This window comes from Littorina saxatilis, linkage group LG5, assembly GCF_037325665.1.
Source record: "Littorina saxatilis isolate snail1 linkage group LG5, US_GU_Lsax_2.0, whole genome shotgun sequence".
NCBI lineage: Eukaryota > Metazoa > Mollusca > Gastropoda > Littorinimorpha > Littorinidae > Littorina > Littorina saxatilis.
The window spans coordinates 25,988,190-26,015,689 of record NC_090249.1 but is presented as its reverse complement, the minus strand read 5'-3'; the positions used below and the strand labels follow the sequence as shown (position 1 = coordinate 26,015,689).

At 41.9% G+C, this 27,500-nt stretch overlaps 1 protein-coding gene across 3 annotated transcripts in view; it reads left to right on the top strand.

Moving 5' to 3' along the window:
- Window positions 1-27,500, top strand: part of LOC138966695 (uncharacterized) — a 67,692-nt gene that overhangs the window by 13,660 nt on the left and 26,532 nt on the right. The window contains exons 1-6 of one of the 3 annotated variants that reach the window (XM_070338997.1): window positions 5,022-5,460; window positions 20,083-20,277; window positions 21,418-21,546; window positions 22,684-22,916; window positions 25,734-25,965; window positions 26,551-27,325. In XM_070338997.1, the coding sequence (XP_070195098.1) occupies window positions 20,140-20,277; window positions 21,418-21,546; window positions 22,684-22,916; window positions 25,734-25,965; window positions 26,551-27,325 (1,507 nt within the window). In that variant the 5' untranslated portion in view covers window positions 5,022-5,460; window positions 20,083-20,139. Of the gene's footprint in view, window positions 1-5,021; window positions 5,461-20,082; window positions 20,278-21,417; window positions 21,547-22,683; window positions 22,917-25,733; window positions 25,966-26,550; window positions 27,326-27,500 lie in introns of those variants that run through there. The other 2 variants (XM_070338999.1, XM_070338998.1) reach the window with 2 other exon arrangements.

The following is a 27,500-nucleotide window of genomic DNA, read 5'->3' as shown; positions in this document are numbered from 1 at the left end:
GCATGCATAAAATGAACAGTGTCAGATGACACTAGAAGGACCACGCAACCTGCAATTCAAGAATGTTCATCCCGTGCGCTAAATGTTCGGGATAACAATTCAAACATGCCTGTCCACCGTATGTCTGTCTGTGTCTGGTGGAGGTGTGTCTGGTGATAATGGTAACCTTTTTGTGTCTTTCTGTCTGTCTGTCTGTCTGTCTGTCTGTCTGTCTGTCTCTCTCTCTCTCTCTCTCTCTCTCTCTCAAAGAACAAACAAGATAAGGAATGAATGAGAGTAACCTGTGGCCGAGAAGAAGAAGGTGGTCGTTTACCAAGCAGCAAGGAGCTCTCTGACAGTACTCCTTGCCAAGCAGGTATACAGCGTTGCCCATGCCAAGAAATACAGCAATGTACAGTGTGTAATGTTTATAGACGAACCAGGGGCCAGTTTCATAAGATAGCAGTGAACCGACTGACAGTCGATCAACTGCCCAGTCGATGGACTGTGGTTGATCGCCGGGTCACCGAAAAGCGCGTTTCATGAGCGAATCACCGTCACCCGCGGACAACCGCAGTCGACCGACTGTACAGTAATCCGAATGGCCAAGTCGAGGGCTAAATTTAGCAACATTACCACTTCCGTTTGCTCATTCGCACGTGGAAATGGCCGATTTCGAAGAAAAAACAAGTCTCGGCCCGCTCAAAATAACAATGACCGAGACTTTCAGTAATTCCTTCGCGTGACGTCGAACCCTCTTACGCCATAATGTGACGTCTTCAAGACATAACCCAGACTTGTCTCCTGGATTACTGCGTCATAATAGATACATTTCGAAGAACAATCACAAGGTTTGGCTCACAATCCAAACAAGTGTGAGCATTCTGCCATTGACTGTGCGGATAATTACATTTTTTTTCGGTTTACCGCAGTAAGCCGAACACAGTGTTGGGGGGAGAGCATCACCGTGTTCGGCCGACTTCCGGTGAGACGACCCGCAGTCAGTCGACCGAAATTTTGTTCGTGAAACCCGATTACGTCGGATTACTGTGGTTATCTCGGACAACTGCAGTCGGTCGACTGTGTTTCTGGCTTATGAAACTGGCCCCAGGACCCATTGGTGATCAGTGTGTAATGTGACATAAACTTATCGGCTCTTTAGCACGCTATAATTATCCGCTAGGCAGGAACACAAGAAATTAACTACCTAATACATTAACTGTATAGGTGTGTGGTACTTGATAACTATGAATTTGATAAGGAAGGAAAACACAGTTTCTGGAGAATGATTACTGCTGATACTTTTCAGAGGTGGACTTTTCATTCTTATTAGTCTGTCACCTTTTAAAGACGTTTCCTTCTCATTTAATGTCGGAACGTTGGGACTGCAAACAAGTTTTCTTTTAATTTGTGTTGTATTCTTGCAGACTTAGTAACACACACACACACATCCAAACTCTCTCTCTCTCTCTCTCTCTCTCTCTCTCTCTCTCTCTCTCTCTCTCTCTCTCTCTCTCTCTCTCTCTCTCTCTCTCTCTCTCTCTCTCTCTCTCTAATCTCTCTAATCTCTCTCTCTAATCTCTCTAATCTCTCTCTCTAATCTCTCTCTCTAATCTCTCTCTCCCCCCTCTCTCTCTCTCTCTCTCTCTCTCTCTCTCTCTCTCTCTCTCTCTCTCTCTCTCTCTCTCTCTCTGCTTGCCTACTTGCCCGTGTTTATACAAATTCTGTCAGACTGTCTGTCTTCATACCATGTCTTTCTGCCTATCTGTCTGTCTGTCTGTCTGAATGTTTGTTTGTCAGTTGGTCTGCCTGTCTGGATGTCTGTCTATGTGTGTCTAACAATCTGACGGCATCACTGCGCCTCTCAAGTAGGTTTTGTGCTCATGTGTGCACGCAATGCGTCCGTCTTTCTGTGACGAACAAAGCGACTGTTTGATATGATGTTCACGTGTTCAAGCTTTTAATTTCTCAGCAAACGCCCCTTTGGTTTCAGACATGGATTTTTGCCGGGGGCGGCAATTGCCACTGCGTTAATTGACAATAGTCCATGTTGACAAAACACATACCGTCAAGTAGAATGTACCGAGTTCGATCAATTTCGTTTCCATAACACCATGAAGGCTTGCCAGATTGCATGACGTATTGTGCAACCCATGGACGTACTCGCGTGCCCTTTTAAGTCATTGGGTCAGCGATAGAAGACCTATTGTTTTGCGTTGGCGTCCGTGCTCTGTCCGCTTGTTGGTGTGTTTCTTTTTTCATAATATTTTGGGGTGTTGTTGTTGTTTTTTTTTTGGGGGGGGGGGGGGGGGCGTGGGGTGGGGGAGGTAGTTTTGAGCAGCACGAGCTTTAGTCATCAAATCTGACATATCCTCACGATAGATCAACTGCGCTAAGAATTCACTTTTCCGGGTTCGACGCCAGTTCTGAAGCGTGAATCCTATTGTACAGATCGAAAAGCTTCCAAGAATGCTAAAATCCAGAGGGCATATTCTGTTCACGAAGTATGTTACTTAGAATGAAAAAAAAAACCAAGAGAGGTGAAGTTTACAGAACGTTTAATCATGATTCACAAGAACTTCGAACTATTCGCCTTGAAAGTGGACAAACATGATACACAACAGACAAACATTGATTTTGCTTTGTCCATTTTGGAAGCGACAACTAGAGACAAGTCACAGTAGGCCTACCATTTACCATCAACTTGTGTCTGTTGTGTGTCTTGTTTGTTCACTGTGTTATGTTGTCCCGTGTGTGGTGCACTCTGTATTCAAAACCGCATCACTTGTACGCTGTCTCGAGGCACGTTCAAGTATTCCTAGCTCTTAAAGGCACAATCAGCCTCCCGTAAACCATCACAGACACTGTCAGGCTTTTACACACAGTACAAACACCCTTTCGTTTAAGCACTCACCGCTTGAGAACATCCTGGGTGCCCTACGTAAAGAGCAAGCAATTTTCAAAGAATGTATTTTGTGCGTGGCCAGCCGGATTGTCTGATCAGACAATCTGACGGCGCGTTTTGGCGCTAAGACCTAACTTTTTAAATCTAAATAATAAATTGACACAAACATTCTTAAATCAAAAAAAGAATTTTTTTTCTCATCAAGACAAGATCAGTACAACTCGAAGTTTTGAAAGTTTAAAAAAAGATAGCCCAGAAGTGTGTCCCGCAAAACGTGGTTCTCGTAGCAGACGAATGTTCTGCATGTCGCCAGTTTCTTTGAACGGTCAACCGCCACCGCTCAGTTCGTGTGACTCGCAGCCGTTTGTTGCGTTTTAGATTCAAAAGTACACAAAAACGTGCTATTGCAGATACAGCGAGTCGCATTGAAATCACAAACTGACAACTAAATTGTGAAAAAAAGGAAAGTGGATCACACGGGTTCACGATGGCTCAGGGGTTAGATAAACCACGAAAACAGGTGTGTGGTTTACGCCAGCTAAATAGCCATTCAAACGAACTGTGTCATTTAATGCTATTAAATGCTATTGCAAGTGTGTTCGATAAGGTTAGAACTGTTTATTTCATGACAAGATTTAAATCGTTCTGTAAACCATTTGAGACGGACGGGGGCTTTAATAATGCTCTTCATTTCAGCCATAAAAAGGGAGATGACAATTCCTGATGCAATGATCTTGAATTCATTGGAGTTCAAGGGAACGGAACCGAAACTGCATTAATCCCCAACAGGTTGAATGCTTCTGGAAATTTAGGTAGAATTCCAGCAGTTCTAAAACAAATTCTAGAAAAAGAAGCCCTTGTTGTACTCGTAGTATGATGAAATATTTAACCCTGATTTCCTAGACATAACCCAAGACGGTTGCCCAAATGCGAAAACGTTCATGAAAAAAAAAACTATTTTGTAATTTTTCCACAAAAAGGTACTGTAGATCGGTGCGCCATGTGTACGACAGAATTTCAAAAAAAGTCTCAAGGCCAATTTGGATCCATTACAAACATATAGACGTAGACATTCACGTACACATAAGGGTGTTGACATGTTTGCCAAATGACAATGCCTGCGTTTTAAAAGAGGCGATTGAGTGCATGAATACGCTTTTCATGTAAGTATTCTCTTTTGTTTCGAAATGAGATCAGAAGATCTGTGGCGAGTTTTGTATTGTAATAAGATCGGAGTTCTGCCTGATACGATGTCACGCGATTCTGTTCTCAGGATGCCTCAAGGCCGAACTCAATTCATAGGAGCTGACGTTTCTGTATTATCTGCGCTGGAGAACATTACTCAACAGTACATCAAACTTAGGTTCTATGACTTCCCTGATCCTTCACATCCGTTGTGTGTGTCTTTTTGTATTTTCTTGTTTTGTTTTTTCTTCACTTTGTTATTCTATTAAGTTGAGTTGAAAGGATTCCTTTGGGGGACTAAACAAAATGTTCCGCCGGTTTGATTAGATCGGAATGAACTTTATCTGTAAAGATAGAATTTTAATATCATGAAATATATTGTTGTCAGAACTGTATCTTCTTTCTTCTCTTTCTTCTCCTTGTGTTTCTTCTTTCCCCAGTCCAATACAAGAATAATAACAGGAACAGCCATAATGGTAAAGGAATGGTAGATATTTACTCTGACTGTAATTCATAGTGTCATCTGTGTGTGTGTGTGTGTGTGTTTCTTTTTTTTCTTTTTTCTTTTTTTGGTTTATATGTCAAAGTAAATTAACTATCTTATCCCAAGTTAAAGCCATGACAGATCTGCTACAGTGTACGTGATTGTGTGCATACACGAGGAGGAAAGCAGGGTGCACGTACGCTCCAATCTATTGGCGCGCGATCATTGTCTGTTCAATAAAAGATAGCACGTCCTTTTTTTGTGGGGGGAACAGTTTGTATGGAAACCTGTACAGGCTTCGCTTTCACAATAGTGAGACATGAAAAGATGAGTGCACTCGAATCAGTTAACGATCAATATCTGTTCAATGAAAAGAGCGTCCTGTCTATATTGGAACACTTTGTATTGACACATGTAGTCGGTTGGGTTTGACAAAAGTGAAACATGTTTAGGTTATATTCACAACAGTGGGACACGTTCCGATTTTCAACAGTCGTGAGAAGGATTTCGATTGTCTGATCGGCTCGTCACTATGCTATCGTGACAGACTGGAATAAATTTAGGGGTACGTTCTGGTGCCCCATAAAACAGGAAGTAGATACTCGGCGTGGCTGGCTGGCGGTGGTTAAAAAACAAAAAGAATGGGAAAACTTTACGTTGCGTTGTTCGCAAGTGTATGGACTGTGTGTGTTTTTGTGTACTTGGTGTAGTTTTTGAACATTGTTGGTTAGTGACAATGAAAGCCTGAACCTCTTTGGTGATCCCTTCTCATGTCGAAGTAAATGTATTCGTCCGTGTCTAAAACTGCTTCCTGTTTGCTGGGACATTGCTGAGACATTGCTGCTATTCTGCTGTCCTTTTGGATAACAATACCATTGCCCCCGAACGGTTGACAAGCGTGAACTGTGTGAGTACTGTGAATTTTCTTTCGGGGGTGTAGGGGCTGTTGCGATTAGAGGCTATTAGGTAACAGCTTGCAATGTTGTTTCCTTTGGTCAAAATACGTTTTTGTTGTCGTTATCTAAACTTGAGTATTTTTGAAAAAGTTCAGCAAAGGCTTTGAGAACATGAGGTCCCCTAGTCTCGTCCATGACTTTTTTTTCTTTTTTTTTTTTAATGTTTGTTGTGTGTTACTGCCCCGCGCCATGGTTGAAATTAATGCGTTATTCAACTCTTTAGGGTTAGTTTTTATTTAATTGGCGATTTTGGCTTTGATGTTTCATAATTGTTTCACTATATATTTGCTTGTTTACGTGTACGTGCACTTAGTTATACCTACACAAGGAACACAAGAAAACACACACACACGCACACAAACGCACGCACGCACACACACACGCACACACACACACACACACACACACACACACACACACGCACACACACACACACAAACACACACACACACGCACGCACGCACGCTCATACACACACACACACACACACACACACACACACCGACACACTAGCTTTAAAGAAAAAAAGATCAATAGAGGAGATAATTGACACGACTAGTAAATCCTTTCTGTGATGTTACTCATCCAGAAACTCATCGTTCATTACCTACTTGTTTTCAGAGATGTTTCCAATGTGCTTAAAACCTAACAAAAACTAGCTATTGGAGACTCATTGTGTTTTATTATGAGTCACTTCCTCTTTCTATTTCATGAATGGTGGAGGTTAACCCGAACCAGCTGCGCGTTCCTTTGGTCCGTCTTCTGAAGAATACGTCGACACTCCTTTCATTGTACAATTGTAAAAAAAAAAAATTTTAAAAAAAATTAAAAAAAATTGGAAAGGTCTAGTGAGCGATCAAAAATATTTAATCACACGTCATTTTAGGGACTAGTGTGTCCATTTCAAATTAAGAGATTGTGAACATTTTCTGAATGTCATGACGCTAGCTGTCAGTTTTAAGACGCAGATTATCTGTGTTTATGTGTGTGTTGTAGTCCTATAGTGTTTGTGCTTGCGTGTGTGTGTGTGGGGGGGGGGTGTTGGATGTGTGTGTGTTCCACATCTTTTTGGCATTACTTCAATGTTTTGTCAAGGACATTAAGTCACATTTAAATTTAGAAACCGCTTACAGAAACAATGTTTACAGCCCAGCGTGATCGCTCTGAGAATTAATAGTATTAAGACAGCAACAGTGTTTGGATGAATCGAGATCTGCGATTATTTCAGTCAAGGATGTCTATCTAATTCATTAATGCCTATCTTACAATTATGGAACATGTCACTCTGAACAAACGTGAGTCTTACAGGCTTTGCCCTTCTTTTACAACGTGGTTGATTGTGTTCTTGTTGGAGAACCAAATAGTTTAGTGGCTAGAAGCGCTGACCAACAAGTGTTCAGATATTTTTCTAATTGTCGGTTCTAGATAGTAAAATATGTGCTGAAAACGGTCAGCTATCGCACCATCAAGAAATCGGTTCCCTAGTACCCCTTTAAGGCTCTGGAACCACCCCGGGTGGCAATATCGGGTCGCAACAAAGAGTGTTCCCCATAGCCGGAAAGAGCCTCAACCGTGAAAGATAGAAAAGACGCACAACACCAATGTGAACCATTTGTGTTATCATACTTATATTAAAATATTGATGACGATGGAATAAATGGGTTACTTTTAGATTTCTGACAAAAAATCGCGAAAAACATGACAAATTGTCTTTTTTATAGCCTAAACTATGAAAGATTTAAAGACAAGTATTGAACACAAAAGATAGCAATGGATAATGGCAACAACATTTGCTCTCATTGTTGTACAAAATTGTTGATTGTTTTTTAATACTTTTCCGTTTTTGTGGATTTCACAAAGCATACCAATTAAACGGCAGTCCAGGTAACTCGTCCGAATTTTTGCGGCAAAGAGCCTCAACATTTGAAGATAGAAAGACTATCATTGAACAAAAACTATGGTAAACACTAATGTGAATAACTTTTGATCTCACACTGATATTGAAATATTGATGACCATGCAATTAATGGGCTATTTTCAGATTTGTGGGTACAAAATCGCCCAAAACATGACAAATTGTCTTTTTTCTAGCCTAAACTATGAAAGATTTAAAGACAAGTATTGAATATAAAAGATTGAACGGGATAATAGCAACAACATTTGCACTCATTGTTGTACAAAATTGTTGATTGTTCTTGAATATTTTCCGTTTTTGTGGATTTCACAAAGCGTACCGATTAATCGGCAACCCGTGTCAATCATCCGAATTATTTCATGCTGCGCCAAAACGATTGAAAATGGATGGAATATTAGTGTTTGAAGACAAAAGGCGCACATTGTCATGTTAAGCATATCTTGTTACACCGTATACACATCAAAATCGTGATAGCTCTTGGTTTGAATGTTACAATGTTTGATTTTGTGCAAGTTACACACATTGATACTGACAAAATGTAATGATATTCCAGGACAATATATCCAGCGCGCTCTTTGGGTGCCCAAAACACTGTACATGGTGAGTCCCATTGTGGTGCCAAAGTAGAAAATAATTATATTCACTTTAGCGATAGTCCGCAGTAGACGACATCAAATGACACAGACTGTAATGATAACTCAAAACTCGTCATCGCTTTCAGCAAACGCGTCAAAGTCAACCTCCTCATCTTCTTCCTCGTCTTCCTCGTCATCCTCTTCTTCACAACCACCATCTGCCAGAAGATCGATCAGCGACACAGGTAGGATGGGCTTGAGGCACCACACGGGTTCCAGGACACCGTCTGCATTTTTCGTCCATCCCTGCCCCTGGTCGTAGGGTTTGGGCCTCTCCAGAATGCCTTCATGAGCACGCTTGTACAGGGCAACGCGGTGGTTTACTCGCTGAATGTGCGGCGTCAGAGCTCTGCAAGCTCAGAGAGGTTGATCAGTTGCCGATGTTTTCCTGATCCCGTATCCAGGTATACAGTCAACTTGATGGCTTCAGCGTGGTAGAGAAGAATGACAAAGATGTCCGTGTCCGGGGTTCTGACCACAGCGTTCTTGTATCCCAGCGCTGCGGCATGATGGAGGTACAGCACCACCCTGGTGTCAGTCTCTTCCTGGTTGCTGTAGATATTGGGAACCTCATGCACCTTTACCTGAAAACACAATGGCCATTAGAACATTTAGATTGGAGTCTAAACTGGAAAATATATGAAGACTCCAATCTAAATGTTCTAATGGCCATTGTGTTTTCAGGTAGAGGTGCATGAGGTTCCCAATATCTACCACGCTGAAGCCATCAAGTTGACTGTATACCTGGATACGGGATCAGGAAAACATCGGCAACTGATCAACCTCTCTGAGCTTGCAGAGTCCCTGGGGCATGACTACTGTGCCACTCTTCTTGGGTTCTATGTGTACAGCGGAGAGGACTGCACCAGTGCATTCAAAGGAAAGGGGAAGGTGGGGCCCCTTAAGAAACTGGAGAAGAACCCCAAGTTTCACACGGCATTCAGGCAGCTTGGTGACGACTGGGATGTCAAACTTCGGGTGGTGAAGCAGTTGGAAGAGTTTACGTGCCTGATGTACAATTACAGTCGTGAGAAATCAGTTGATGTCGTTCGTGGAAAGCTACTCCGCAAGATGGTGGGAGACAACGAGAAACTCACGTCCAAGTGTAAGGTCGATCTAGCCCGCATGCCTCCCTGCCAATCTGCTCTGATGCCGCACATTCAGCGAGTAAACCACCGCGTTGCCCTGTACAAGCGTGCTCATGAAGGCATTCTGGAGAGGCCCAAACCCTACGACCAGGGGCAGGGATAAACGAAAAATGCAGACGGTGTCCTGAAACCCGTGTGGTGCCTCAAGCCCATCCTACCTGTGTCGCTGATCGATCTTCTGGTAGATGGTGGTTGTGGAGAAGAGGATGACGAGGAAGACGAGGAAGAAGATGAGGAGGTTGACTTTGACGCGTTTGCTGAAAGCGATGACGAGTTTTGAGTTATCATTACAGTCTGTGTCATTTGATGTCGTCTACTGCGGACTATCGCTAAAGTGAATATAATTATTTTCTACTTTGGCACCACAATGGGACTCACCATGTACAGTGTTTTGGGCACCCAAAGAGCGCGCTGGATATATTGTCCTGGAATATCATTACATTTTGTCAGTATCAATGTGTGTAACTTGCACAAAATCAAACATTGTAACATTCAAACCAAGAGCTATCACGATTTTGATGTGTATACGGTGTAACAAGATATGCTTAACATGACAATGTGCGCCTTTTGTCTTCAAACACTAATATTCCATCCATTTTCAATCGTTTTGGCGCAGCATGAAATAATTCGGATGATTGACACGGGTTGCCGATTAATCGGTACGCTTTGTGAAATCCACAAAAACGGAAAATATTCAAGAGCAATCAACAATTTTGTACAACAATGAGTGCAAATGTTGTTGCTATTATCCCGTTCAATCTTTTATATTCAATACTTGTCTTTAAATCTTTCATAGTTTAGGCTAGAAAAAAGACAATTTGTCATGTTTTGGGCGATTTTGTACCCACAAATCTGAAAATAGCCCATTAATTCCAAGGTCATCAATATTTCAATATCAGTGTGAGATCAAAAGTTATTCACATTAGTGTTTACCATAGTTTTTGTTCAATGATAGTCTTTCTATCTTCAAATGTTGATACTCTTTGCCGCAAAAATTCGGACGAGTTACCTGGACTGCCGTTTAATTGGTATGCTTTGTGAAATCCACAAAAACGGAAAAGTATTAAAAAACAATCAACAATTTTGTACAACAATGAGAGCAAATGTTGTTGCCATTATCCATTGCTATCTTTTGTGTTCAATACTTGTCTTTAAATCTTTCATAGTTTAGGCTATAAAAAAGACAATTTGTCATGTTTTTCGCGATTTTTTGTCAGAAATCTAAAAATAACCCATTTATTCCATGGTCATCAATATTTTAATATAAGTATGATAACACAAATGGTTCACATTGGTGTTGTGCGTCTTTTTTGTTCAATACCTTTCTTTCTATCTTTCACGGTTGAGGCTCTTTCCGGCTATGGGGAACACTCTTTGTTGCGACCCGATATTGCCACCCGGGGTGGTTCCAGAGCCTTAAAGGGGTACTAGGGAACCGATTTCTTGATGGTGCGATAGCTGACCGTTTTCAGCACATATTTTACTATCTAGAAACGACAATTAGAAAAATATCTGAACACTTGTTGGTCAGCGCTTCTAGCAACCGTACTAAAACTGCTAAATGCAGTGGCCGAGTGCCGGGTGATTAACTGCTAGTTATTGAGTGACCGCTGCAGAGGTTAGAGTAAACACAAGTCTGTGGTGAGTGATCATAGTCAGTGATCAAACTGGCTGAACTGAATAGTGTATGGAGTGTTGCATTTTCGCTGGAACAGTTATGAGTGGAGGTTGGGGGTGGGGGTGGGTGGAGGCTAGGGGGATGAGGTGTGTGCAGCGGTGTGCAGCGGTGTGTGTCTGTCTGTGTGTGTGTGTATGTGTGTGTGTGTGAAGCGTGTAGTAAAACGTTTGATTGGTTTTGATTACCGGTGTTCGAACCTTTTGGCAGCATAAAATCGATGGTCACACTAATTATATCATTAGTCTGAAATGGGTGGTGGAACCTTTCAAGTATGTAATATAACAACAACAAAAAAGGTTACGTTTATATGCTCTCCGTAAAACACAGCAAATTTGGTTCCAACAAGGCGGTGGGACAAATTAAAGCCACGAAAAGTCTAGCTTCCAGTCTTATACCGTCGTTAAATTCGCTGACCCGTAACGTATGATCCGAAATCACAGTGCGTGTGGTAAGGGAAGTAATCGTGTTACAGGTAACAGGAATAAAAACGACTGCCGCAACAACCTCAAAAGTGACTCACAAATTTTCCTTCGTTGTAGTTTGATCTTCGTGAAATAGGTAAATAGTTTCGATGTCCTTTTACCATTCTTAAAGAGCTTGAGCAACTCGCACGAAAACTTGTGTGCTTCGTTTTACCATCGATATAAATAGTCTAAATATATCTATGGTTTTACCAAATGTACACCACTGCTATAAACCTTTGCGGTTCGAACGGCAACAGTTCTATTCTCTGTGTACTTTTAGTAAGATGAAAACTAGGTCGAGTGCCTACCCCTCTCTTGCGTTGTTGAACGACAGCGTGCATATGAGTTGAGAATGATACCAGGACGTTCAGTAGCCTACTATTTTCGCTAAGACCCTATTTGCAGGACCCCCCGCGGGTTAGGGGGAAGAATTTACCCGATGCTCCCCAGCATGTCGTAAGAGGCGACTAACGGATTCTGTTTCTCCTTTTACCCTTGTTAAGTGTTTCTTGTGTAGATTATAGTCAATGTTTGTAAAGCCGGATTTTAGTCAAGCAGTATGTAAGAAATGTTAAGTCCTTTGTACTGGAAACTTGCATTCTCCCAGTAAGGTAATATATTGTACTACGTTGCAAGCCCCTGGAGCAATTGTTTGATTAGTGCTTTTGTGAACAAGAAACAATTAACAAGTGGCTCTATCCCATCCCCCCCCTTTCCCCGTCGCGATATAACCTTGAACGGTTGAAAACGACGTTAAACACCAAATAAAGAAAGAACTATTTGCAGGATTTTCCCACATTATCCCAATACGCCTACTGTGTGGGATTATGTTGACTGACAGCCCGAGCTCACAGCGGCAGTTTTCCACACCTGCACGTTCTGCTGGGCCTCCGACCGGCTAGGATTAAGAGATTAGTGTTAATCCATGGCACCGGTGCATACCTATTTCTGCAGGCACGTGCATTGGAGCCCTCATCACTATAAATCGGGCCAAACCTGAGAAAAGCAGGTCTTGAAAGTGACGTAAATTTACAGATGTTATGAGCAGAAATGTTATTTATTTTCACTTATGTTTGTTTGTATATGTGTGTGTGTGTGTGCGCGCGCGTGTGTGTGTGTGTGTGAGTGTGTGTGTGTGTGTGTGTGTGTGTGTGTGTGCGTGTGTGCGTGTGTGTGTGTGTGTGAGTGTGTGTTGTGTTGTGTTGTGTTGTGTTGTGTTGTGTTGTGTTGTGTTGTGTTGTGTTGTGTTGTGTGTGTGTGTGTTGTGTGTTGTGCTGTGTTGTGTTGTGTTGTGTTGTATTTTACACGTGAATGAAAAGTGAGGTTTAGTACTTCGTGTGTAGTCTGACAACTCTGAATTCAAAGCCATTACCAGGCCTGAAAGTGGCGATTATTTTACTCGCAAAGGCGAGTAAAAACATGTAACTGGCGAGTAGAAATGCATGGGTGGGATTCTCCCGGTATATGCCGGAAATCCGGATTCGATTATGGCCTTTTTATATTTAGTCAAGTTTTGACTAAATATTTTAACATCGAGGGGGAATCGAAACGAGGGTCGTGGTGTATGTGCGTGTGTGTGTGTCTGTGTGTGTGTGTGTGTAGAGCGATTCAGACTAAACTACTGGACCGATCTTTATGAAATTTGACATGAGAGTTCCTGGGTATGAAATCCCCGAACGTTTTTTTCATTTTTTTGATAAATGTCTTTGATGACGTCATATCCGGCTTTTCGTGAAAGTTGAGGCGGCACTGTCACGCTCTCATTTTTCAACCAAATTGGTTGAAATTTTGGTCAAGTAATCTCCGACAAAGCCCGGACTTCGGTATTGCATTTCAGCTTGGTGGCTTAAAAATTAATTAATGACTTTGGTCATTAAAAATCTGAAAATTGTAAAAAAAAATAAAAATTTATAAAACGATCCAAATTTACGTTTATCTTATTCTCCATCATTTGCTGATTCCAAAAACATATAAATATGTTATATTCGGATTAAAAACAAGCTCTGAAAATTAAATATATAAAAATTATTATCAAAATTAAATTGTCCAAATCAATTTAAAAACACTTTCATCTTATTCCTTGTCGGTTCCTTATTCCAAAAACATATAGATATGATATGTTTGGATTAAAAACACGCTCAGAAAGTTAAAACAAAGAGAGGTACAGAAAAGCGTGCTATCCTTCTTAGCGCAACTACTACCCCGCTCTTCTTGTCAATTTCACTGCCATGAGCGGTGGACTGACGATGCTACGAGTATACGGTCTTGCTGAAAAATGGCATTGCGTTCAGTTTCATTCTGTGAGTTCGACAGCTACTTGACTAAATGTTGTATTTTCGCCTTACGCGACTTGTTTGTTTTTTGGTTCGATTGAGGTCCAGGATTCATGATATTTTTCAGTCCCAGCCATGGAAATGTTCAGCTACTCACCAAATGCGAGTAAAGTTGCTGAAACAAATTGTTGGTTTGGCGAGTAAAGTTTGCTATCTGGCTAGTACATTTTCAGAATCACTAGCCAAAGGCGAGTACACCATTTGTTGGACTTTCAGGGCTGATTATACAATACAGCAGTGAAGAGGCTGTGAAATACATTGTTGGCAGCTGATCAGTAGTAGTCGTTGTTTGCTTTTCTCGGTGATACGTGCTTTAAACTTGGAATTCATTGCTCTCTCACACAGATTTATTTTAAGACGTACCACTGGCAGCTGTTTGTCGTCAACGTTGTATGTTTGTCTCTGCCTGTTTCAATGCCAAATGAAAACATTTCAATCTGTGTAGATATCGATATCAACGCTGTCGAAAGAGAGCTGCTTGAGCTTTTTGGACTAATGAGGTGTACTGCCTGGGCTTCAAGTATTTACCAACGTATGTTACGTGCGCTAAAGCGCTGTTCACATGGCCAGTTCTCAACCAACTGTCAGCGAAACGTCGATCAAACCACAAAACTACAGGGAAGAATTTGGCCACCGACGTGAACGCTCTCCCCGATTTTCAACGGACTCTCCGCCGATTCCAAACTTAAGTTGAGCATTGGTCAGGTTTCTAGCCAGATTCGGGGCGACTTTTCCTGACACGATTTTTCATTGGCTCATTTAATTATGCCTCGCGAACCTAGATGGTAAAAGTCTGCTGAAAATCGACGAGCTATTTAAACTGTACACATGTCAACTTTTTGTATATATGTATCGTGAAAACACAAAAATCTTTCAAAAATCTGTCCAAAGTCGATTGAAAATAGGCTATGTGAGTGCCAATAAGGCACCAGCCCGCGCGGTCGATAATGTACCTTTTACAAACACATACGGTAATCTCTTACGCCATATCTTAGCCGTACGTGTACATGAATGTATTTTCGATACGAGCTATGTAGGTCTATACCTACCGCTGCAAATGTCCGCGCCACATGTATAACCCTCGCCACAGAACAATGCTTTGTTGTCTGGCTCAAAATCAGCTCGTGATTCAACCTGCTGTTTATTTATTTTCCCTCTGTCGTCAAACCCTGCCTGGAAGTGAAGGTTCTACAGTTAACAACTTGCAGGATCTTTTATGTGAATGCGCTGTTCGTGTTTTCAAAACGCACAGAATCAAGGGGTGGGTTTTTTGGGAGGTGGAGGAAGTTTTATCATTCAAGTTCTTGTGGATTTACTCTGGCACAAAGACGGAGGGTCAAGTGGTGCGAAGGGAAAGGCGTTTTTGTGTTGTGTCTACAGCTATGCCATGGCGGTTGAATTACCGGCACGGTTGGCCTAGTGGTAAGGCGTCCGCCCCGTGATCGGGAGGTCGTGGGTTCGAACCCCGGCCGGGTCATACCTAAGACTTTAAAATTGCCAATCTAGTGGCTGCTCCGCCTGGCGTCTGGCATTATGGGGTTAGTGCTAGGACTGGTTGGTCCGGTGTCAGAATAATGTGACATGAAGCCTGTGCTGCGACTTCTGTCTTGTGTGTGGCGCATGTTATATGTCAAAGCAGCACCTTCCTGATATGGCCCTTCGTGGTCGGCTGGGCGTTAAGCAAACAATCAAACAAACAAACAAATGGCGGTTGAATTGTACCTTTTGAGCAGCCTGGGTAAGTACTTCCTTGTTGTGGAACGAGCAGAGATTTGTTAAAGAAAGGTGTAATCAAGCCATGCCCAGCTTATATCGGTACTACATGTACTTGCTGTGCTTACAGACAGGCAGAATACAGAGTTGCAGTTCAAGAAAGGTGTAATCAAGCCACACGTGCTATTATAGTACTTGTACATATTTAAATGATTCCAAAGGAAGGGTTTGCTAACTGCTTTTTGTGGAATTAATCAGAACTTCCCATAAAAACTGATATAACACATTATATGAATGACCTGGTCTGATCCTGGTTTGATTGATTAAAGAGTCTTAGCCAAGTGCATGTCAGATCAAAGGAGATCAACTGCCGTCATTTGCAACGTTTTTGAGAATATAGTGGTAGGACAAATTGGAAAATGTGTGTGTGTGTGTGTGTGTGTGTGGGGGGCGGGCGGGCGTGCGTATGTGCGCGCATGCGTGCCTGCGTGTGCGCATTTAACCATATCATGCCATATCTTTAACAAAAACAATTATAGGTTCTCAAAACAAACGGAATCATAACATGAATTAGTACATAGTAACACACTCACTACTCTACTGCTACTGTTGTTGTGGTTGTTGTGGTTGTGTTTGTGGTAGTTTTTCAAATCTTAATCATGACAAATCTTTCAAAATAAATGCCATTGTGAATTTTTGTGAGGTCGACTTTCTCTGTGCATAACTGGGTGCATTGTACAGAACATGAATGACTTACGAATCTAGCCTACTTTCGCAGTTAAACGGGTTACGTCACACTGAATTAGTGCAGCTTGTTGAAATAATCCTTTCGGGAGTAATGAAAGAAAGGTGAGAATGTGTTGTTTTCACGTTGGAATAAGTCTCAATATAGGTGATTGTTTTCACTACGTCTACATGCTTGTTTATTCGTGTGACACACAACCGTGCGTGCGCGCGTACACACACACACACACACACGCACGCACGCACACACACACACACACACACACACACACATACACAAACACACACTCACGCACGCACACACGCACGCACACACGCACACACACACACACACAATATCTCGCACACTCTCTCTCTCTCTCTCTCTCTCTCTCTCTCTCTCTCTCTCACACATACTTTCTCTTTCACACTTTCTCTCTCACACATGTGCGCACACAGACACATACACACGCACACAGAGAAAGAGAGAGAAAGAGGGAAAGGGAGACAGACACACACAGAGATACACGGCGACAAACAGAAAGAGTGTGCATTATATACCGCGCCCTAATTCTCACATAAAGCATATGTAACTGCCAACATCGAAGAACCCCCAATACTGCACTGATTATATGGTGTCCGTTCCGATCAATCATTTGTCGCGTTAATGATTAAGTGCTGTTTTCCATGGCCAAAGAGACATTGCAAATCTTGTTCTGATCCACCTTAACAATTAACAGCGCAGCTCAACGTTACACTATTCAGGAGGAATTGCCCAAACTATACGGCAGTCGACAGGAGTTGGAGAAAACGACAACATTTATCACCAGTGCTGGACTGATCGTGTAACCTCTGCGAACGCCAAGAAGAAGAAGAAGAGGAGGAATTGCGTGAGAGAAGGCAGCAATGTCGATATTTGGGGAAATGGGCTGCGCTTCAATGGAAGGGGCTTAGTACTGTTCGTCTGCGCATATAATACCTTCTTTCCTTTGACTAGCATAGACGTGCCTTTTGCCAGGCAGCCTGAAGAAGGCAGGTAAAACAGACGAAATATTGTGAAAGGGAAACAGACACACTAGCTTCTATTGTTTTGTGTGTGTGTGTGTGTGTGTGTGTGTGTGTGTGTGTGTGTGTGTGTGTGTGTGTGTGTGTGTGTGTGTGTGTGTTGTTGTTGTTGGTTTGTGTGTGTGTGTGTGTGTGTGTGTGTGTGTGTGTGTGTGTGTGTGTGTGTGTGTGTGTGTGTGTGTGTGTGTTTATTTTGTTTTTTTGGGCTGTTGTCTACAAATTTTGGCCACCTTCTATATCACTTACGATACCCACAGAATTTTACTGGGAGTAAGAGCATTCTTCCTCATGAAAATATACACACAAAACGTCGTCCGCCTGGGGAATTTATACGCAGAATGTGTAGTTTTAGCTGAACTGGGTTCTAGCGTGACATTGATTTCCATCTGCATAATGAGTTAAGACGCATATTTTACACTCTGCACAGGAAACAACAAGGCTGTTTGTCGAGCAAAAGGGTGCTTTGGTTTTTTTCTCTCATAAACACGTTCATTTATTGTTTCCGTTAAAACTCTGCGAGCAGAATCGCTTTAAATCCTCGTTGATCTTTTTTATTCTACACAATAAAGTAGAATGTGACCTTCCACACGCTCAAAAAGTAGTCCCGCTTGTCATCTAATTGGCGTTTTATGCGAAGAAGAACGCTATGCGACTATAGACTTAGCGGGGTGATTGCAGGGTAATTGTAGTGGTGGCAGCAGTAGCAATTACAGTGGTCATACATTCCCGGTGTAACACAAGAAAATTACTCACACGAGATGTTTACTCCGGAGTAAAAATTGCGTACCAACAGTTTACTCCCTTTACAAAAAAATGTCTCCCCTCATAAGACGAGAAAATTACTTTCCACGACAGATGTGTTTCGAGTAAGTATTTTGTACGAAAATATTATTCCCCGGACGAATAAATAAGGTTGATGATAAAATCGTTTATTTAACGTCACTCTGTAAAAACATTGGCGACATTTGTCTTAGATTAAGAACACACACAGGCACGCACACAAACTTTCCCTTTATGTACACTCTCGCTCATCTAATTAAAAATGGTGTTAAGAGATACATAAGGAATAAGGAATAAATTACTCCACCCTAACACAAGCAATTAATGTACTGCCCACGCCAGGTGTGCACAACTTTTACTCCCTTGTCCCCTGTTAGTCCTGGTGGTGGAAGGGGTGGAGGGAGGGGTAGCGCGACATTCGTTTGCGCGAGATCACATGATTATTGGCATTATCCCTTCGCCCGCATCCCATTTTCGCGTACGAGATTTTTACTGGAAGTAAACATTTCGGGAGTAAAAATTTCGTGGAGGGAGCAATTTTTTCGTTCCTTGGGGAGTTCTTTTCTCGTACGACAGGTGTACTCGGATTAAAATTTTCGTACGCAATTTTTACTCAGGAGTTATATTTTTCTGGAGTAAAAATTTCGTGTTACACCGGTCTCCGCATTGTACTATCAACCCCAATCCTATGTGTTTCCTTCTCTTTGTGTCGTTCTTTCTTTTTGAGTCACTTGAGAAAAAGTGACTCTATGTAATCGGTCAGTGTTAGTCTGTCCGGCCGTCCGTAGACACCACCTTAACGTTGGACTTTTCTCGGAAACTATCAAAGCGATCGGGCTCATATTTTGTTTAGTCGTGACCTCCAATGACCTCTACACTTTAACGATGGTTTCGTTGACCTTTGACCTTTTTCAAGGTCACAGGTCAGCGTCAAAGGAAAAATTAGACATTTTATATCTTTGACAAAGTTCATCGGATGTGATTGAAACTTTGTAGGATTATTCTTTACATCAAAGTATTTACATCTGTAGCCTTTTACGAACGTTATCAGAAAAACAAGGGAGATAACTAGCCTTTTCTGTTCGGCAACACACAACTTAACGTTGGGCTTTTCTCGGAAACTATAAAAGTGACCGGGCTCAAATTTTATGTGAACGTGACTCATTGTGTTGTGAATAGCAATTTCTTCCTGTCCATCTGATGCCTCATATAATATTCAGAACTGCGAAAGTGACTCGATCGAGCGTTTGCTCTTCTTGTTTCTTAATATTTTTCGGTGGCGATTGCAGGTCAGTGTAGTATAGTGGCAGCACTAGTACTGGCAATTACAATATAAAATAATATAATATATAATTACAGTTATCTGCACGTCTTCGAGTCATATTGCAAAATACAATCCTGTGTGCTTCTTTCTTTGTTCTGTTCTTATTTTTCCTTGTTTCTTTGTATCTTTTTTTATCGTTTGTTCGTTCGTTCATTCGTTCGTTCGTTCGTTCGTTCGTTCGTTCGTTCGTTCCGTTCCGTTCCGTTGCGTTCCATTCCGTTCCGTTACGTTCGTTCGTTTGTTCGTTCGTTCGTTTATCGTTCCGTTCGTTTGTTCGTTGATCGTTCGTTCGTTCGTTCGTTCTCTCTAGCCAGCCATGTTGGTTTCCGCGGTTGTTAAAAACAGTGCTGGTAACTTAAAGCTTGGGTTCACTGGTGCGCCAGAGCAAACTTTTATTCGTGAGAAGAAACAATTGTATGTAGCTCACATGCACTGCTTTTATGTCTCTCCTTTTCATCTTTAACTTCATCGCGGCCCCCACAGTGTTGATGATGCGGTAGAAAAGCAGTAGAGTAGTCTCTTCTTTTATTTATTTCTTCCTTCCAAATGTCCTTCGTTCTTCCTTTCTTTGCATGTGTCCTTGTTTCTACACTTCTTTCTACACTTCTTTCTACACTTCTTTCTACGCTTCTTTCTACACTTCTTTCTACACTTCTTTCGTCTTTCTTCGTCCCTTTTTCTTCGTTCTTTAGTTCTCTACATTCTGTGTATCTTCCTTTCCAGACACTGAAAAAGAGAACAAATGCCAAAGACAAAATCGACAAAGCAATTAGATATTTCTTTTATTATTTACAGGAAGCACCAATGACAAGGCGAGCCTAGCAGAGCAGATCAGCCAATCACAGCCTCGGGATGGGAAGTGGCGCGTCTAAGCCGAAAGGAGGCGGAGCAGAAGAAGGGGGAGTGGGAGGAGGAGTAGGAGGGCCGGGTAACGGAACACAGGCCACGATGTCTCGACCCGTGTCACAGGACAACTCCAAGAGTGCCGTGGTGAGTCTAAATGGTTTCAGTATCACTGATTTTCTCTTCAAGATTTTCAGCCCCCCCCCCCCCCCTATCCACACCCATCCCCACCCCACGCTAACTCATTTAAAAATAGATAGAAAATAAGATTAATCACTTTTGTGATCACCATCGTCATCGTTGTCACAGTCTTATAAATAAACGAACGTTCAAAACAAGAAAGAAACAAAGAAACAAAGAAAAATACAAATATCCCCTTATCAGGTAACGGTTACCACCGATTCTTTTGTGTGTGTCTTATTTAACGTTTTCACTAGTGTTTTGACTAATGCAGTTTTTGCTAGAGATGATATCATCAGTACACGAATTTTTTTCTTGTTTTTCTTCAAAGAAATTTATTCAGACAATTTTACAATTTGTCATGCAATGCATAGAAGTCAGATAATAATAGAGTGGATATGACGGATAAAAACATATTCAATACAACATACAATCAATTATAATACGTGCTGTTCCACAAGGGTAAAATATGAAGCCCACTTCAGCTTAAATTTTCCATAATTCAATTCTGTACAGTGGATATGTTTATCGATCTTGTATGTGTAGGCCAGTTCCTTTAGAAAAGTGTTCAATGTTGGCTTTACTTTATTTATTCTACATTTGTATACAACAAATTTGGCTTGCAATAAAATACAATCAAAACCTTCATCAGTGTTTGTTATGCCGTCTTGTCCAAATAATATAAGTGTGGAGTTTAGCTCAAGGCTGCTGCAGTTCAAACATTTTTCTTTCATATAATGTTTAAGGTTGTTCCAAAAGGTTTGAACAAATTCACACTGCCATAAATAATGAATAATGGTGTCTCTTTGCAAATTGCAAAAATTGCACATGTTGCTAGTTGTTACCCTCATATTCATTAAAATAGAGTTTGTAACCAGATTTCGGTAAATAATTTTTAATTGGAACCATCGTAACTTGTACACGAAGTTTAATTCATGAAACATATGAACCTAAAGTTCCTCGTTTGTTTGTTTCTTTGTTTGTTTCTTTTTTTTTCATTTGTTGTTCTAACGTTCATTGTGGCATCGGAAGATATTCAGTGTTGACTGCAAGATATTTTGAAAATAACTCGAACTCTCATGCAAATGATCTGTATCGTGGTTCAAGTCGAATGGAGGTGCGCCGCCACAGTACAGCAAACGACAGGCACCACCACCACCGCGCCCCGCCGCCACCAGAAAGGCTGAAATCTTCAAAGAGGACGACTACAAACATGTCGACGAACACGTCATGAAGGTGAGAGACTACCACGACAAAACTGAGGGATATCTAACCTGCGCAATGTCGCCAATGTCTGTTCACTTGGCGTAGACGATGTCTTTCAGTCATTCTTGGGGTCTTGCTAATTGAGATAGAAAGTCAGGGAATGTTGGGTTGACCACATCATAATTATTAATACGAGAGAGAAAAGCGCCTTTTTTCTAATGAAATTGAGCCAGAAGGTAAGGGATCGTTCGTTTGACCACATTATACCGTTACAGCAAGTAAAGGCAGACATTAAAGCAACCTAGTTTTCTGATGTAACTGCATGAGCTACAAAGCCATGGATTGTTAGTTTGGCCAACTCACGTCAGTATGGAACGGAATAGCAATAAAAAGCAACCATCTTTTTTGATGCAATTGAGCCAGAAGGTCCGAGTATGTTCGTCTGACCACTTCATATCAATACAATTAAGGAAAACCAGAAAAATCAGCCTACTTTTCTGACAAAGGCCATTTCGGGTTAACAAGATTACCCCCGGCTAATGGTAATGCAAGATAAATCTCGCTTTCTCAGATACTGTCGTTTTGCGCGCAATTAGATACAAAAGACATGTGGTTAAGCTCATGAACTGTTTATTTGCGGAAGTAAAACAACGTTGAGCAGCATCCATACGATGATAACTATAAATTGGCCATGACCTGAACCTTTTAAGGATCCATATTGTCACACGTGAGTCTGAAAGCGGTTCAACCTAGCTTCCCCGCTTTGGGTTGGCAGTGCATAGGAGAAGAGTACTCTTTGCGCAATGAAATTGAATGAATTAAGTCAAATGAAAAATATTTATTCCCTCTGACGGAAGACTGATTTTCGTCTGGAAATTGTAAGCAGATGAATGACTTTACAACCAGCATGAAATGACTGTTCAAAATGACTTTACAACGAGCATGAAATGACTGTTCAAAATGACTTTACAACCAGCATGAAATGACTGTTCAAAATGATTTTACAACCAGAATGACTGTTCAAAATGACTTTACAACCAGAATGACTGTTCAAAATGACTTTACAACCAGCATGAAATGACTGTTCAAAATGATTTTACAACCAGAATGACTGTTCAAAATGACTTTACAACCAGAATGACTGTTCAAAATGGCTTTCTTGTCCAGACACCTCAAAAACTCTACAACAGCACATTCCGGGAGCTGGTGACCTACCTGACCTCTGACCCGGAATGGGACGAGCTGGCCAAGGTCAGAGCTATATTTAGATGGGTGACGTCAGTGGATGTGTTCAGCTTGAAAGCAGAGGTCACCCCACCCAAGCAATCGCCCATGGAGTATTTCGTCAAAATCCAGAACAACACAGGCAACCACGCTCATCTGTTTAGTGGGCTGTGTCAGTGAGTACATTATCCCTCGTTTATTCTGTATACTTATAATAATGATAATAATAATAAATCATTCTTTTATAGCGCTGTTCACCGCCGAATGGCAGTCTCATGGCGCTTTACATTAGACATTAAAATTTAACATTTTACATAAAAAGTTTTCTCGTAAGAAATAACATACAAGCATTAACAACAATTCATAGACAACGACCAATTATAGTTATATAAGATAATCTAGAAAAATAGTTTTTAAAAAGATTTTTAAAAAACACACACACAAAACACGTAAGATAAGTAATAGACACATAGTTACACATAAAAAGTCTGACAAGAAAACAGAACTATACATGAGAGAATGTTATTATGTTTCCATACATTACGCGAACCTGACAACTCTGCTCCGTAAGCGTTCATTTTACCAATATTTTTCTCTTTACTTTGTACTCATTAAGGCATTAGTATTTGTCCATCCTTATTACGAGAACCCGTCAATGATGTCTCGTAAGCTCAACCAAACACATAGTATGAATGCATGGAAATGAATGGCTGAAGACTTCAAATCTTTTAACTTTCACATGAACGAAAACAGGGTCTATTAGTAGTTGGAACGTACTTTTGTCAAAAATAAGTCATTGGCTGGATCAGTCGTTAAAATATTAAAGGATACTTGGACGCAGATTTCAGCAGAAGCCTTAATCACCATCGTCATCCAATGCTCACAATTTTTTTCTTTAACGCGCACTGAATGAAAACATGATCGCAAAACGAACAAGGTAACCAGAATTAAAAGAACAAGAATTGTAGATTATTGGAACGTTTGGTTATTGACAAAACAAAGCGTTACATTTACTGTACGTCGACCCAGTCGTCTTTTAAGTAGACAAACAGACAAACACTTATGGTACAAATAATGAACTTATCTCAAAATTGTGGACGTATCTCGCAAACAATAATAATGAACAATAGATTATTGTAAAACAAGAGGCGAAGCCTTCAAGGCTCCCGTAAGAAATCAACAAACAGTAACATAACACAAACTCACTCACTCCGTAACACACACACACAAACACACACACACACACACACACACACACACACACACACACACACACACACACACACACACACACGCACACACACACACACAGTTAAAACTAACGCATCATATCAACTCCATGTATAATTTTCAAAAGAAGGCAAACAGATAAAATGACTAGGGTAATAGGTTAGGTACCTGCCATGTGGGCACTTTATCCACTGCTGTCCTCAGTCCTATACTTTTCATCAAGACTTGTCACCATGCCGAGTAGATCTAAATTCGGAAGTCTTCATGTGGCTGAGGCATATATCTGACATAGCGTCGATCTTGTTGTAGGTTAACCTCCTTTCTGAAACAAATGGCAAAATGCGATTAGTTATGATGACTACAACCTACACAAATATAAACAGTGTTTTGAAACAGAATAGTCAGGTTATACAAGCCACTTTACCTATGCAGCATGGTAACCCTACAATATGCGAAACATGTCGACTGCAGCAGCCTGGTTCTTAAAATAATTCTGACGGTCAACACAGCCAGAAATGCCAACAAAGACAAGAAAGCTGTTGCAAGGTAAGCTTACCAAACGTTACATAGCGAATCATATGATAGTGCGTAAACAGCAAACAGTAGATCTACAATCAAAGAGAGGATCGAGTCTGGAATGAAACGCGATACAGATCTAGCATTCAAAAACTGTCTTTCACGTTCAAGGAAGTTGTTGCAAAGTACTTAAGACTTACTAAATTGTACAGACAAAACCATGACAGTGCATGTTTTGAATCTGAGGAAAAAATCGTGATCATTTTGACTTTGAGAACAGATTCATTCCGTTTCCTTATATCTGCATGTTCAAGTAAATGGTGGACAGTTTTTTTCGGGCAGAGTAAACTTAACTTGAGACTCTACTGCAAGTCTTGAAATTCACATAAATCGAACCACGAGCAAAGACATCCAAACATTACAGGCACTTTAGATCAACTCATTTCACTAGAGGTGACTGCCTAGCACTGTGTTTGACATCCGTGTCTGCTGAAATAAAAAGAAATTAAAACAAAACGGATTAACAGTAGGTGACACGTTATCAGAGTGGGAGACACTAGATCTGTCTCTGAACTTACCGGGATACGGCTGCAAGATCGACACTGACTGCCGCGCTTTCGACAGCTCTTCCTCGCGTGGACATTGGAAACACGCTGTGCAGATCAAATTGTAGGAAATCTCCCTTTGGTATCTTCTTTATTTACTTTTCTGGAGCTTAGAAACCGAACAACATGAAATCGTCTTCCCCGGCGAATCGGCGAGGTGAGAACTGGACCACAATCCTTCGCGCGACCCCTGACCTGATCTTGACACCTGACCTGCCGTCTACATGCCAAACACGACACAAATCAGTCAACTGCTTGTACCCCTTCAAAACCCCTCACCACCCGTTTTCTTTGGATACACGCTTTAACTACACACATGCCGACACAATGTTGATCATTGCTTCAATAATTTGAAGATGGTGCTTGAAAATTAACCACGTGAAATGAGTATTTCGGTGTTTAGCCAAAAATGTTAAAGTTTCTACCACAGACATACACACATACATACGCACGCACGCACAGACAGACAAAGTTTACCATCGCTTAGGCTACACTTACGTGAGCCAAAAAATCATAATCATAAACAAATACTTATAATAAACAAATAATAATAATGAACAAATAGTAAAAAAAATAATAATAATAATAAACAAATAATGAACAAGGAAACTTCAAAACTGTCTCCTTTCATTCACCCACCAGAATGGCCGGCGTGCACTGTGAGATCATCAGCGGCATGAACAAGAGCGCGGCCTACGAGATCGGCAAGACCGCGGATCGCAAGACCATGGGTGCGCAGTGGAACGCGGTCTACGTGGCGGACGACTGGCGTTTCGTGGACGCTTTCTGGGCCTCGGCCTGCGTGGTGGGCAAGAAGACCGGGGAGTGGGCCCTGGTGGACGCTGATGCCGACATGGAGGACGACGATGACGAGGTACGGGGTTTACAGTTATTTAATTATCGAACGCAGAAGAAGAAAAAGAACAGTTATTTAATTTCTATGCTGGTTCTGCACCACACATTGTAAAACTCGCAGACGCGCAGACAGACAGGCACAGACGCAGACAGACAGACGCGCAGACAGACAGACGCACTGACTCTACTCTATACTGAAACCTAAAGGCAATACAGTCACGATTAGCTTCAGTACAAAAATAAACAAAAATACATTCTCTGTCAGCTAGTAATGGTGCCTTTAAGGTGTTGTCCAGAGGCCATAACGAATTTCGAAACAGATGACTGATAACGTTAAAAAAAACAAGAACTTTTTCTTTTAAACAAGAAAGAATTGTGAAGGGAACGATTTGGTTTATTCTATACGCTTCTTGTAACTGCTGTGAATCTATTTTTCTGTGCTCAAATTGTCTGTCTCCAATGTGACGTGAAGAAGACCTCAGGGTCAAAACTGACGTGTTGTTCAGTACTCACCTTCAGGTGAGTACAGTGAGAAAAATACATTTGTTGGGAGGGGGCTGTCGTTTTTATATTATTTAGGCAAGTTTGATTGTACGCTCCCCAGGTGACAGAGGGCACAACGCAGCACCGGATCAACGAGTTCTACTTCATGCCGGACGCGGACGAGCTTATCTGGACACACATACCGGACAAAACTGAGTGGCAGTTGCTGAAGAAGCCCGTGACGGTGCAGAGCTTCCAGGAACACTTCTACGTGCGGGAGCGCTTCCACATCCTGCGCATGTCCTGCACGCCGCAGTCCAGGATCCCCTGCGTGCTCAACACCAAGGACGGGGAGGTGGACTTCGAGTTCGCCCTCCCTCCAGACAACAGCGCCAACCTGCGCTACAAGTACATGCTGTACCGCTCGCGCATCAAGTCGGACAGCAACATCGACACCTACCTCGACCGCTTCGTGCTGTTTGAGCACCGCGAGGACCTGCTCCGCTTCGCCCTCCGCTTCCCGGTCAAGGGCACCTTCAAGATGGACATCTACGGCCTGGACATCACCGTGTCCGACATCTTCGACCTGTGCTGCTCCTACGTCATCGAGTGCCCCTCGGCCAAGTCGAACTGCCTGCCCTTGCCGGACTGTCCACCCTTGGGCTGGGGCCCTGTCACCAAGACGAAGGAGGCGGGCCTGAAGCCCATGTCCCACAAGAAGGCCCAGGTGATGGCCAAGGACGGGTACGTGGAGATCCGTCTGGACAAGAGCAAGCAGATCGCCCTGCACCAGCAGCTCAAACATGCCGTGTTGGACGACGCTACGCTCAGCAAGTACTGCTTGACCAGAGTGGAGGAGGGCGAGGTCATCGTCTACCTCAGGCTACCAAAGGAGGGTGAGTAGATGTTGTGAATGTGGGTAATGGGTCACTTTGTAGCTCTCTGTAAGTTTAGTTTAGAATGCTGCCTATCTAGAGTGGAGGAGGGCGACGTCAACGTCTGCCTCAGGATTCTGCTTCATATAAGCACAGGAATATCAAAATGTCAAACACACACACACACACACACACA